Source organism: Polyodon spathula, chromosome 1 (genome assembly GCF_017654505.1).
Source record: "Polyodon spathula isolate WHYD16114869_AA chromosome 1, ASM1765450v1, whole genome shotgun sequence".
Classification (NCBI taxonomy): domain Eukaryota; kingdom Metazoa; phylum Chordata; class Actinopteri; order Acipenseriformes; family Polyodontidae; genus Polyodon; species Polyodon spathula.
Genome location: NC_054534.1, coordinates 25272189 through 25285368, shown reverse-complemented (window position 1 = coordinate 25285368; position 13180 = coordinate 25272189). Strand labels below are relative to the sequence as shown.

Genomic DNA, 13180 nt, shown 5'->3' with positions numbered 1-13180 from the left:
TCAGCACTGATGGATATTTTTCATTTTATCATAAATTACCTTGCTAAAGTTTGAATTTGGGCTTCACTTAGATAATTTGCAAAGCAACTAAGATGTTTTGGATAATATGCATATTACCTAACTAAAGTCCAAAATGATGTACTAGCATTGACAAATCTAACCCATCGTTTGCTCTGAGGACTATATTCTGTATGTAAATATTTGCAGCTAGCATTTTGATCTATTTTTTTTTATTTACTGTCACGTGGTGTGAATGTATGTAACTGACTTTTTTGTTGTTTTCCATTGCGCTGTAGAAGTACGACATAAAAAAAAGAACCAAAAACTATTACACAACAAGTGAATTTTAGATCGGTCGCACGTTTTTACAAAATCAGTGGGCGTGGCCTGTTAGAATAAATTCAGTTCCACTGCTGGATGTAACAAGAGAATGTAGAATTGCTTAAGCAAGCCTCACCACCACAGACACCTAATGGATCCAAAGATTTTAGTTCTACTTGTTATTTTGACTGCAGTTGGGATAACAGAAGGTAAGTTTGTCTTTTAATCATTATGTGCTTCTCCCCCTGCCTCATCTTTCTTTGTATCTAACATTATTTAAACAGGGTTATATGTCAGTCTAGGTCAAGTGGACCGGGGAGGTGTTAGTGGTTCTATATGTACCACCATATAGTGTTTTAGTTATGTATGATATCATGTACATGAATGAAACATATTCATTCACAAATTTGGTTACCTTCAGCTGGAATCGCCCAATATTTACAATTTTGCAAACCGTTCAGCATGACATCAGGAGTTTATAAAAAGTGTGAAGATATAGCTCAGATTAAACTCTTCAAAATCCAGATTAAACAACAGATACAGTAATATTTATAAAGTAATATCAGCTGTTTGACAATCAGATTTTAGATAATGTGCACAGAGGGACTTTAGTATGAGTCAGACATGGTGTTTGTTCAGCATAGTTAGAGAGAGATGACAGCCCTCCACCTTTAAAACTGCCCTTCAGCTGGCTTATATAAGTGGGGGTCACAGATTGTCCTAAAATATCTATTAGGCGATTGCAAGAGGCCGCATGTTGTGTCAATACACTTGTTATTTCTATATCTGCAATTGACCATTGCATTTACAAAATTGTTCAATAAAATCATGTTCAACTACATGCTGGGGCATTTGTCTTGATCTCCTGTCACACTGTTTCAGGGAGGGCCAGCAAGGCGTTTACAGTAACCTTACAAAACACAGAAAATCAAAAATTATGGTTGTTTGAAAGGATTTTACAACAAAGTTTTTATCTATGCCATTTGGGGGTGGGGGGGAGCAGTTTCTGTTTGATAAACTGATGTAAGAAGTTAAAGTGATGTTGTTTGTTTCAGCTGTGCTGGCCAGTTGCTGTAGTCAAACTGGGACAAGAATCCCCATGAGGCTGTTGAAAAGAGTTAACAAGTTTGAGATACAGAAAAGCAATGGAATCTGTGACATCAAAGCTGTCATGTATGTAGTATACAGTATGTTAACAAAATCTATAATCTTTTCAATGTAGGCTACAGAACTCATTTAAGTTAAACGTATTGTGTGTCTATTTTTACAATTTGTTTAAAATTATTTCAGCAGGGGAAAAAAATGGGATGATGCAGGAAAATTGCTGTCTGTTAAGCCCATACTGTTATTGTTTAGTTAGAATAAAAGTGAACACTCAGTTTTGGCTGATTCCAGTTTAACTACTGCTTTTAACATTCTTCTTAGGCATGCAAGTTGAAAACAATGTATAGGTAAACATTAGTAGCTGGCGTACCTGGATGACCTTGGCAGCAGTGGTGAATTGGCAGAGGTTCAGAAAGCAAGCAAATAGCTGAGCTGGGGAATAACTAGATTATTATCTTGGATAAAAATGACATCCAACTGTCAAAACCGTGAAACCAAGCATTGATTCTAATAGTTTTTTGTTTTATCAACAACTCTCCACTACAGCCTGCACTATCGAAGGAAGAAATTCTGTGCAGACCCAGAAAACAACACTTTAAAGAAGTGGATCAGACAAAAGTCTGGAAGAGTAAACCGAAAGAACCGTCGTGGAAGGAAAAACAGAAGGAGAAATGGGAAAAAAAGACTAGAAGCCACATTCTACTGAGATTAGAAGCCATGTTGAAATGCTTACCCAATTTAACCTAAAGAAAAGTAGGATGGGTTACATTGGATGTTTAAAATATCCATGGTTACTAAGCCAATGTGCAGTGCCTTTACAGCTTCACAGGGTTTGGGCATTTGTAATATAGGGGTCTGTTCACAAAGCTTTAAATAGAGTCATTTAAAGAAGCCTGCTTTGATAGAGTTAATTAAGTTTACTATACACAAAACTGTTCTAGACTGGTAACACAATTTAAAAAAATGTATTACCCATTAAAACAGACTTTAAATAACTAAGATATATTCACAAAACCATGAAGACTGTTTACTACCCATTTTGATCATACAATCAAGATTGAAGTTTGCATTTCTATCTGTTTATAGTTTATTTTCATTTTTAACCTGTGTAACTCCAGATCATGTTTGTATACTCTCTTTAAAAACATTCCTTAAAACTTTTGTGAATAGGGTCTACTGGACTGTTGAATGTAATATTGTTAATGAGTAAGTGTTTTAAACTTGAAGCTTCTGGGTTCTTATGTTATTTGCCCATTGTTTCAGTCAGATCCCTAAATTAAACAAACTTGACTCCCTCCCTCATAAAGCAGTACATGCGCATTGAAGTTGAACACACAAAAAAGTAAAATTAAATATATTAATGAATAAAAAGGCCCAGTATATGGTTACAAAATGGTGGAAACCTGGAGAACAAATATGTTTAACTGTCTTATTTTATTGTTTTTTTGTGGTCATAATGTTTAATGAAAATGTGTTTTTTTTTTTTTTGTTTGTTTGTTTTGTTTTAATATCTTCCTTACTTTGGGAACAGGATCTCCTTGTCAGCTGTTCAGTAGCATGTGTTTTTATTGTGTGTAAGTTTATAATGCCAAATGAGCCTGTGGAATATGAAGAGAATAATAGCAGTACAATTAGCATGTGAGCAGAACTCTTACCCTTTAATAAATGTACAATAGGCATTTCACTTTTGAATATATTCTGTAGTTATATTGAACTGATGATCAAAAATATGTGTTCATACAAAACAATGTAATAAAAATACTGGTCATGTATTGTAACAAAAACAAATACTTTTGTTTGAGAATGGAGAGCCCATGGAGAATGATTTGCTCAGTTCATCGTTAAGAAAGCATACACTTATGATGAAGGGCGGCATCTGCATTGGAGGTCAAACTGATCTTATTTTGCCTCCTAAGAAGCAGATTTACAGCTCTATGGTACATACTGTAAACACAGACTTAGACCCTATAGTAAGACCATTTGCAATTGGCCCTGAGTTTTTTCTACTGGATTGTGTAGAGTTGTCCTGTTTAAAGTTGATTTTACAACCAGCTCAAAAGGGAGGTTAAACCCCACCAATATGCATGAAAATGTGTGGTGGGATTGGCAAACTCAACAGACCCTGTGAATGGGGCAGCATTAATCTTTTTTTTTTAGAAAAGATTAAGACACTTTTTTTAATACACCTGTATCTCAAAAAGTATAGTAAATTAAGGAACCACGCTCAGCATATACACAGTCCAGGGGGTGTAGATGTGCAACGGGGTATATATTTTGGGGGGGGGTCTGAGTTTTACAGAAATTGAACCCCAAAGCTAACGGTCTGACGTAACTGCTGCCTGACGTCATGGCTAGGCAGAGTGACTTGCGATTGTTCCATTAAACTGAATAGGGAGACACAATAGTTCAGCACACACGGGTCACATCTATGTTTTTGTTTGGATTAAAAGTGGTAATCAGTGATAATATTTTTTTGTGTTTGTGCCGTCAACACTGGGGAAACTAATATATATATAATTTTAATTTAGGAAATACGATTTTCATTTTCCACCTCTTTTGTTGTTATGGTGCGGTCTGGAGTTCAATGATACTGTTCCATTCCGCAAACGAGTGTATGTTTATGTCCGTACTAAAACGATAAGCTTTTCTGTGCTTTTAAATAATAAAATGTGAAAAATAAAAGTGACCCTGTGTATAGTGTTACTTATTATGCAGTTAAGATTCAATTAAACTGGTGGGACGCAACCTCTGGCGTGTAGCTAGTACAGCAATTGCAAGCAGCGAACAGTACAGATTTATTTCTTGAGCGGTAGGTACTGTGATCCGCATTAGCAAAGTTTAACAATAATAAAATGTTGGTTGATGATAAGACATAAATAATAACATGCTCCTGTTTGTAAGTTTTAAAAGAATATTCAGAAATAAAAATTAGTTTGTAAAGACACGAATGCATTGTATACGTTTCTTCTTACCAAAAACGGCTTATGTGGAATGTTACTTGCTGAGTTAGAAAACATACCGCTCCGTGTCACTGGATTTATATAGCGTCATTTTAAAATTTAAACACAGAATTAATTATCCCCGATATTGTTTATTAGTTTATTGAAATGTTATGATATTGCACTTCTAGACATTGTGTGCATGTGTTATTTGTGTATATTATTTATTATATGTGTGTATTATTTGTATATTAATATTTGTATTATATTTGCTGTAGTATAGCATATTCTACGTATCATTGATTTATGGCGCCATTTTAAAATTCAGACACGGAATTACTTATTCCCCATAGTATTTATTAGTTTATAAAATTATATGATAATGCAATTAATATAGCACCTGCCAATTTCAAGCATGACAGAGTTGTAATGGTTAGAAAAACATTTTAAACTCTGGCAGTTGTGTTCCACAAAGGGGGAACCATCAGCCACGGTCACTATGTTGCCTGGGTGCGAAAAGATGAGCAATGGTTTCAGTGTAATGTTTCCCGTCACACATATGACATCATCAATGACATCGGCAGTGACATCACTAAGAATATGACAAATCTTCCCCAAAGACTGGCCATACGGACATAACACTGGGAAATCATAGTCCTTGTGATTAATAACATGTTTAGTAACTGCATTAGCATTCACACAGTGTTTGCTGTCAATGTTTGCTTTAACGAACAACAGAATTCCTTGTAATCATAAATGTGGAAATGTGGAATTCATGTTGAGGTATGTGGTTTTAGAACATTGGTGAAATAATTAGCTTGACAGCAAACACTGTGTAACAGGAAACATACACTTAAAGGTGCAGAGTTAAGGTTGCATTTCCTAACCTTTTGGACTTGCAACCAAACCTTAAAGTTACTTTAACAAAGTTTTTGCCATTGAATATATATATATATATATATATATATATATATATATATATATATATATATACACACACACACACACACACACACACACACACACACACACACACACACAGTTGTTGTCAAAAGTTTACACACCAATGGAAATTTTTGATTTCTAGAAATGTGTTGAAAACAAATAGTTTTAGGAAAAATCTTTTGTAGCAAAAGTTTTGCTTTTGTGGATGAGAAAAAGAGTTACAAGAAATAGATATCTATAATTATTTATTTCAGCAATTCAAAAGTATTCATACCCTGACAGGGGAAATGAAATTGATAGCTATTTGAGTCACCTTTAGCAATAATAACTTATTTTAAATGATAGGGATATTTGTCAGTGAGCTTTTGGCATGATTATTTAGTGATTTTTGAGTATTCTTCAACACAAAATGATTCCAGTTCATTCAAATTCCGAGGACTTTTCTTGCGCACAGCCTTCTTCAACTAATACCAAAGATTCTCAATCGTATTTAGATTGGGACTTTGACTAGGCCATTCCAGAACCTTGATTTTATTCTCTTTTTTCAATTCCAAAGTAGATTTTGATGTGTGCTTTGGATCGTTGTTATGTTGGAAAAGTTTTGTAGTGGAGGGTTTCAGATGATTGGCCAATATCTTTTGGTATGCTATGGAATCCATTTTACCATGTTTTGGAACTAACTTTCCTGTGCCATTGGAGGAAAGTCAGCCCCACAAAAGGAAATTACCGTCTCCTTGCTTTACAGTAGGTATGGTGTTATTTTCATAGTGTGCCTCATCAAACTTTCTCCAAATGTAACAACTATCAGTGTGACCAAATAGCTCGATTTGTGTTTCATCACTTCACAAAACCTTTGACCAGAACTCATATCCATCATTTAAAAGCTGTTTTGCAAAATTTAAGCGATTGTCCTTGTGACATTTTCCTAAGAGTGGCTTTTTCATTGGCCTGCTACCATTGAGACCTTCACCATGCAATACTCAACCTATGGTTGAAATGGAAACCCCAGTTCCACTTGCAGCCAATCTAGCCCACTTGCAAGCCACTTTGAATATCTTTGACCGTCAATCTCGGGTTGTTATTAACCTTCCTCACAATTCTTCTACTTGTTCTTGGTGAAAGAACCTTCTTCTTTCCAGAACGAGAGAGCGTTGTGACCATACCATGAGTCTTGTACTTCTTGATAATAGAAACAATAGTTGAAATTGGGTTACTCAAATGCTTGGAAATCTTCTTGCATTCTTCTCCAGGTTTACAACAATAAATCATTTTATTCAGATAACTCTTTACTTTTTCCCATATTGACTTATTGGTAATGACAGCAATAATCCTATGCCTAAACCTTTTATACTCTCTTAGAATGTTCACCTACAATCCAGCATTTTGTAGACTTTTCTAGAATTAGGATCTGCATTATCATATTGAAATTTCTAGCACAATACTATGATAGCATCAAAGGGTATGAATACTTTTGAATTAGCGTTTTTGAAGTTTTGCTAAATTGCTGAAATAAGTAATTGTAGACCTCTATTTCTTGTAACTTTTTTCCACCTCCACAAAAGCAAAATTTTGCTAAAAAGATTTTTCCTAAAATTCTTTGTTTTCGAGAAATTTCTAGAAATTATAATTTTTTGGGGGTATGACTGCAGCTGTGTGTATATATAGATATAGAGAGATAGAGAGCAGATGTTGGTGCAGGATGAATACAATTGCTGGAGGCTTTATTAAAGTTCTCACACTTTGCAGACTGGTTTTTATTATGTACAGTGTAGTCACACACACAAGTACTACCTAAACAGAACAATTTCCTGTCTAATGGGTTGGAACAGCTGAACTGTCTGTCCAACAACAAAACAAAACACAAGGTCAATATCACAGAGTTACACAAAGCAACTACTAACCCACACAAGTAGATAAATCCTTGAGTGCTTGGTCTCTCTCTCTGGTAACTGCACCCACACCCACACCCACACCCACCCCACACCCACACCCACACCCACACCCACCTGCTTCCTGGACTCCTACTCACCTTCCCTGAAGAGACCACACTGCCCGTTTTTTATTTTGGAGGGTAATTATTTAATTGATTAATTAATTAAAACAACACTTTATGTCCACCTGTTCCCTTTTACCTTGTTTTAGAGAAGAGAGAAACCAGTGTGCCACAACAGTGACACCCAGCAGTTACCTAACAAATTTCACTTATTTCCTTACAGTCCGAAACCTGTGAAACCAGGTTACCTAACAAATTTTCAGGTATTTCCTACTTTTGCCTGCGAGAGACCACACTGCCCGTTTTTTATTTTGGAGGGTAATTATTTAATTGATTAATTAATTAAAACAACACTTTATGTCCACCTGTTCCCTTTTACCTTGTTTTAGAGAAGAGAGAAACCAGTGTGCCACAACAGTGACACCCAGCAGTTACCTAACAAATTTCACTTATTTCCTTACAGTCATTTTCAGGAAACAATGCTCTTTTCAACCATATGCTGACATATATATTATCAATCACATTTCCACATACTTTATTATAATTAGGTAATATATACTGCATTATGAAATCAACAATTTACTCAAATCCTCCACTACTGTTTTCTACTTTTAAAACAACCTTGACTTGCATAAAGAAGGATAAACATTGAGTGAAATAGCTTGCGTCACTTGATTTTCAAGGTGTGGTATCCGAAGCATAATCAACAAGTACAGAGAAACATCATCTGTAATTGACAAACCTAGGACTGGAAGACCCAAAAAGCTGTCTAACGAGGATGAGTATACTTGAAGATAATATCCTTAAGGAATAGAAAGAAGACAAGTGTTGGATTGAAAACAGAACTGGCAGAAGGCACAGTTGTCGTTGTCCATCAAATTATTTAATGAAAATCAGCAAGAAGGCACAGAATGGATAGCTTTAATTTCCCTCATCTCCACGAAGGAACATCTTGGCAGGTTACACAATGAGATATGATGACAGCCTGGCCGTGTGGAGGAACTTAAGAATGCCCTCTTTGACAATGGGCAAAAGGGTCAGCCTCATACTAATCATTGTATTCTTTACATTTCAATCCCTGCTACAGTTTGTCTGTAGCAGACACAATTATTCCAAGAACTAAGCTACTGCAGATGTCAGCCTTTGACTTTACTTATGGTACTTTTAATTCAAGTATTGTTTGAGCTTGCCCTATTACAGTTCTGTAAATACAGTCACTAAAACAGCCATGTAGCTGTCTGTTTCTCCTCTGTACTGCTAATATTCTCTTACCTGCAATGCACAACAATAGGCCCACTGCCAGGCATGCTACATTCATTGATCTCAGTCCAGTTGATTTTTTAGGCACCCCATAATCAGGCCAAGAATGTAATGAAACTGTGTTACTGTCCTTTCCATAGAAGAATCCTCCTAATGGAAAGAATATGGTTTGTACCGATTTCAACCACTGATAATGTTGAATGAGGTGTTTTTTTTTTGTTTTTTTTTTAAATAAATGATCACTTTGTGTTTGAACAAGTTACTAAGCAGCACTAAACAGCAACAGCAAAACAGAATGACAGTGAACATATTGCAAAAAGCTTAATTTTCTATATAACATTTTGTATAAAGTGTGTGATGTGTTTGAAAACACATTGTTACAGTTATGTATTGTCTACAATATAATATGATTAATATTAATTGTTGGAATAAAGTAGCATGGACCTTAAACACGGAGTAATGTCTACTCGTTGTTTGATATATTACTGTTCAATCTTAATTATCTCATAATAATGTTATAATGGTGGTAAAATAACATCAGATGAATGTTAAATTGCTGTTTATCATATTTTTAGCTGTATAAGTGTTAGATATCAATTTGATTATAAAACATCGTAATAGAACAAATTATAAATAATAAGAACTAAGTATCATATTAACACAATCCAACAAACACATGCTATGATATATTAAACAGGTTAAATATTAAGAAAGTGTAGATAGAATAAAATATCCCTTTAAGATGAGGCATGCAACACTTGAAGAAACCTCCTCTATATTTTCAGACTGTGAAGTGGGCTTATTTTAAACTATTGCAAAGTCAAGGGCCGAGGAGCTTCTATAACACTGAAAATCAAAAATTACTTTCTTATATATTTTATGAGATAAAAGATGTTGATGAAGAGACAACAGCAGAGGCAGATTTACAAAATCATATGTGGCATTGTATCTGTGTCCCACATAAGCTGTTTTGAATACTCGTTGGAACCAGGACCAAATGATTTGACAAAAATACAAATGTGTACATCTTACCTTTTTCACTCTCAATGTTCAGATAACAACTTCCAATGTTTTTTTTTTTTTTTACACTTAATAAAGTGACAGTGAAATCACGGTACTGTTGTGACTGCTCGGGCCAGTACTTTACACATTTAGTCTGCAATTAATATTCATAAATAAATAAATAAAAAACAATTTGTATTGTGTTCAGATTTTGTTTCCCAGTACAGTACAGTAATACATGAGGGTTACTTTTCTTGATGCCAATGACGGCAATGAAACTAGGCATGCTCATTACATTAGAAAGCAATTCCACTACTGTTACAAGGGTGGTTAGATAGAGTATATGGGAAAACTGTTCAGTTCTTACTTTTCATATTTATCCAGTAGCATTCTGTATCACCAGGTCAGGCCAAAGATGGTTTATAGATGACATGTTTTTCCATTTAGTGTTGAATTATTTTACCCCTGACTTTCTCCCTTATTTACAATGTCCAGCTATTTATTTTTTCCCCACAACTGTAGAAATTCCCCACATAGCTCAGGAGAACTGAAGGTTCAGTGGGCGTTCTCCAATCCCACTACCAAGCCATTTTCCTTTTTTACAACCAGGAGCTCGAGAGCTGCCAAGCTCTGGAAGTCCACGTCTGGGAAGTTAAAGGACCTCTGAAGACACCCCGTTTTTTAGTCCCATGCGATAGTACTTAATTATATATGGAAATACACAAGTTTTTTTGTATATGGTGTAGTAACATGAATGCTCAAAAAGGATGGGGCGGCAAACTATATTAGATATTATCTGTTTACTTGGGATGACAACATTTTTGTGAAAATCCTTTTTCTTTTTAAATTGTTACTTTCCCATTTGTTTTGTGGTATGTAATGGTAGCACTTTCACATTGTGGCCTTGGTCAAAGAAACACAAAGCTATTTTATCAGCCAATCAGTGTCACGTGTCACAGTTTCCAAACTATTTCAATGCCCATGTGGATACGTTTTAAAATTACAACATTTTGGTGAACAACAAATGTTTCTAAAAATAACCTGTTACATCTGTACAAAAATGCTCCAAGCCTAGTACACATTTGTAAAACGTACCAATGCTAATTTGAATCCTAGTGCACAGCTACAATCTTATTCTGCTAGGCAATTGTTATTATTACTAATGTGATTAAATATAGTCATATGTTTTGGCCATAACTGTATTTAATTTATTTATTAAGAATTATGTTTTATGCATATTTTAACAATAGTCAGTGCTGTAGGAGTTTTTAAAAAAATGAACTCTCTTTGCTTTTTTTCTGTTTTTTCTTCTTTTGATTTCCATAAAATGTGGCAAACATGTTTGTTCTGTTATTTTTTCTTAGATTTTAGAATTGCGATTCAATAAAAAAAAAAAAAAAAAAAATTAACTAACCGTGACTTACTTTTTCTTATTTATTTATACTCATTAACACTGTTTTTTTTTTATTAAAAAGTCATTGCTGCAGGATTTTGCAGATTTTGCCACGGTGACTCCTGAAACAGGTGAGACTGTGTGCTGGGGTATCTGGTGCACTGGCTTCAATCATGATGCATTTCCATTGTGAAATGACATCTGTTGTGTTGTGGGCTTTTTATATTGTGGATTTTTATTGTGTTTCCTGCTTTTGCTTTTGTGTTTCATGCTTTAGTTTTTTGGGGGTTTTCAGTTTTTTGCATTTTATGCTTTTTCATTTGTATTTGTTTTTCAATTTACATTTGTTTTTTGATTTGTATTTATGTTTTTTAATTAGCATTTTTTAATTTGTATTTTTTGATTTCTATTTGTGTTTTGCACTTCAGGGTCTCCAAATGAAACCACTATATTCAGGCATAATTAAACTCTACATGTAAAATGTTGTTCCTGTTGTATTGTACTAGCAAGTCAATATGGAAACCTAGAAATACAATTCTGTGAAATACAGGTAAATACAGTGCCCAGTAGAAGACCACTTACAAACTATTTTAGGATTATAAAAAGATGTAATGATTAAATATTTTCTTTCATGAACATAATTGAGGAAGCTATCAACGGTCCATGCTGATCATGCACTTCATTGTATTTGTATAATCACGAAGGCGCAATAATGAACCAACAGTCCAGAATATCAAAGTTTTACTTGATCCATTTAAACAGAATACTTGTTAATTACTAGATTGACTAAAATTATATTAACTATTATGGTAGAAGAAAATGAATGTGTCTAACAATGGTTTAGTCTTAACTTTTAACAAGAGTCTACACCTAATACAACTCCCCCTTTAAAAATCTCCATGGGGTATAAATTGCAGAAATATTAGTAGAAAACAAAACATTCTTACCACTAATGTCTCTTGGTTTAGCTGATTCATTGTTTCCATTGAATTCAGCTGCTGTATTTGCAAGAATAGCAAATGTCACCATACTGGCAGCATTAGGATGCCCTGTAGCCAAGATCAACATTTTCTTACACTTTGCAAAAAAAAAACTACATGTATTATTTAAGCAGCACTACAAGAAACGTTATCACTTTCTGTGGTTTTAATCTTACGTATTTATATACATATACATCGTTTTTTCTTCAAATGGCTTTTGACTCATTTGGTTTCCCTAAAAGACAAAGGAAGAAACAATTACTTAACGTTTGAGTTTATTTGTTTAAACACCTTGTTTGAGAGTTGTGTGTGTGTGTGTGTGTGTGTGTGTGTGTGTGTGTGTGTGTTAAACAGCTTCCTGTAAAAATGTGTTTCAGCAAAAACAATAAGACTGGAAGCTACTGCAGAAAACCACTGGGTGTTGGCCACGGAGCAGGAGAAAGATCGGTTTTGGTTTATTTGAACTATGAATCCATAGTGTCTGTCAATGAAGGCTCTACCGTGTGGCAGTTGATCACAACTGGAGTTATGCGTCCAGAGCCGAAAGTGATGGGGCTAACGAAAGTCATTGTCAACGGCCAACTATCACAGACATAATTAGTGACCGTGCAAGATACTTGATTGCAGCAATAGTAATAAATGTCCCATTTCTCGGTTTGTTGCTGAGCACCAGTCGAGTTGACAGGCTGTGTCAGTTGTGGGTACAGGACTGGTTGCTTTTGTTGGTTCAGAGTATTGATTGGCTGATTTGGCGGATAATAAAATACATTTGGATCAATTTTATCTTTGTTTAGTATTTGATGTATGATATAGGATGTAGGGCATTGTTAACGGTAGGCAATCTATGGATTTTAATTAGATTAGTGCAGAATGAAGTGGGAAACACAAGAAACTGCTACAGTGTTTGATAAACCAATCAAGTTCTGGGAAGTGTTTTCATTACGACCAATTAAGCCTATAAACATACTTTCTCCTTTTTATATATTTTTAGTGCAGGTGACTCGAGTTCAACTTAACTGAAATGAATAACTTTAAGTACTGTATATTTATTGTTTCTGATCAGGTGAGTGTCGAATAATATAAAAACAATCATATATCTCCACAATATGTGTGAGCGCCAAAACCAATGCATCGAATTTTACCTTATTTTTTAAAGTTTTATCGATTATAGTTGTTTGATACGTTAATTCTTAAAATGTATGATGGTTTGCAAGCAGTCTTAACTTCAGAACAGCTGAAGAAT

General features: G+C 34.6%; 1 protein-coding gene across 1 annotated transcript; it reads left to right on the top strand.

Moving 5' to 3' along the window:
• The first annotated feature begins 417 nt into the window (after nucleotides 1-417).
• LOC121315992 (C-C motif chemokine 28-like) lies at nucleotides 418-4265 on the top strand. Its single transcript, XM_041250657.1, has 3 exons — nucleotides 418-530; nucleotides 1377-1494; nucleotides 1972-4265. The coding sequence occupies exons 1-3, from the start codon at nucleotides 473-475 to the stop codon at nucleotides 2129-2131; spliced, it is 336 nt and encodes a 111-aa protein (XP_041106591.1). The 5' UTR covers nucleotides 418-472; the 3' UTR covers nucleotides 2132-4265.
• Nucleotides 4266-13180: the final 8915 nt, after the last annotated feature.

Excerpts from the sequence above, each read along its gene's own strand:
- LOC121315992 (XM_041250657.1), top strand. The coding sequence starts at position 473 with ATGGATCCAAAGATTTTAGTTCTACTTGTTATTTTGACTGCAGTTGGG. Across the intron at positions 531-1,376 it reads TGCAGTTGGGATAACAGAAG|CTGTGCTGGCCAGTTGCTGT; the intron begins GTAAGTTTGTCT and ends TGTTTGTTTCAG. Across the intron at positions 1,495-1,971 it reads TGTGACATCAAAGCTGTCAT|CCTGCACTATCGAAGGAAGA; the intron begins GTATGTAGTATA and ends TCTCCACTACAG.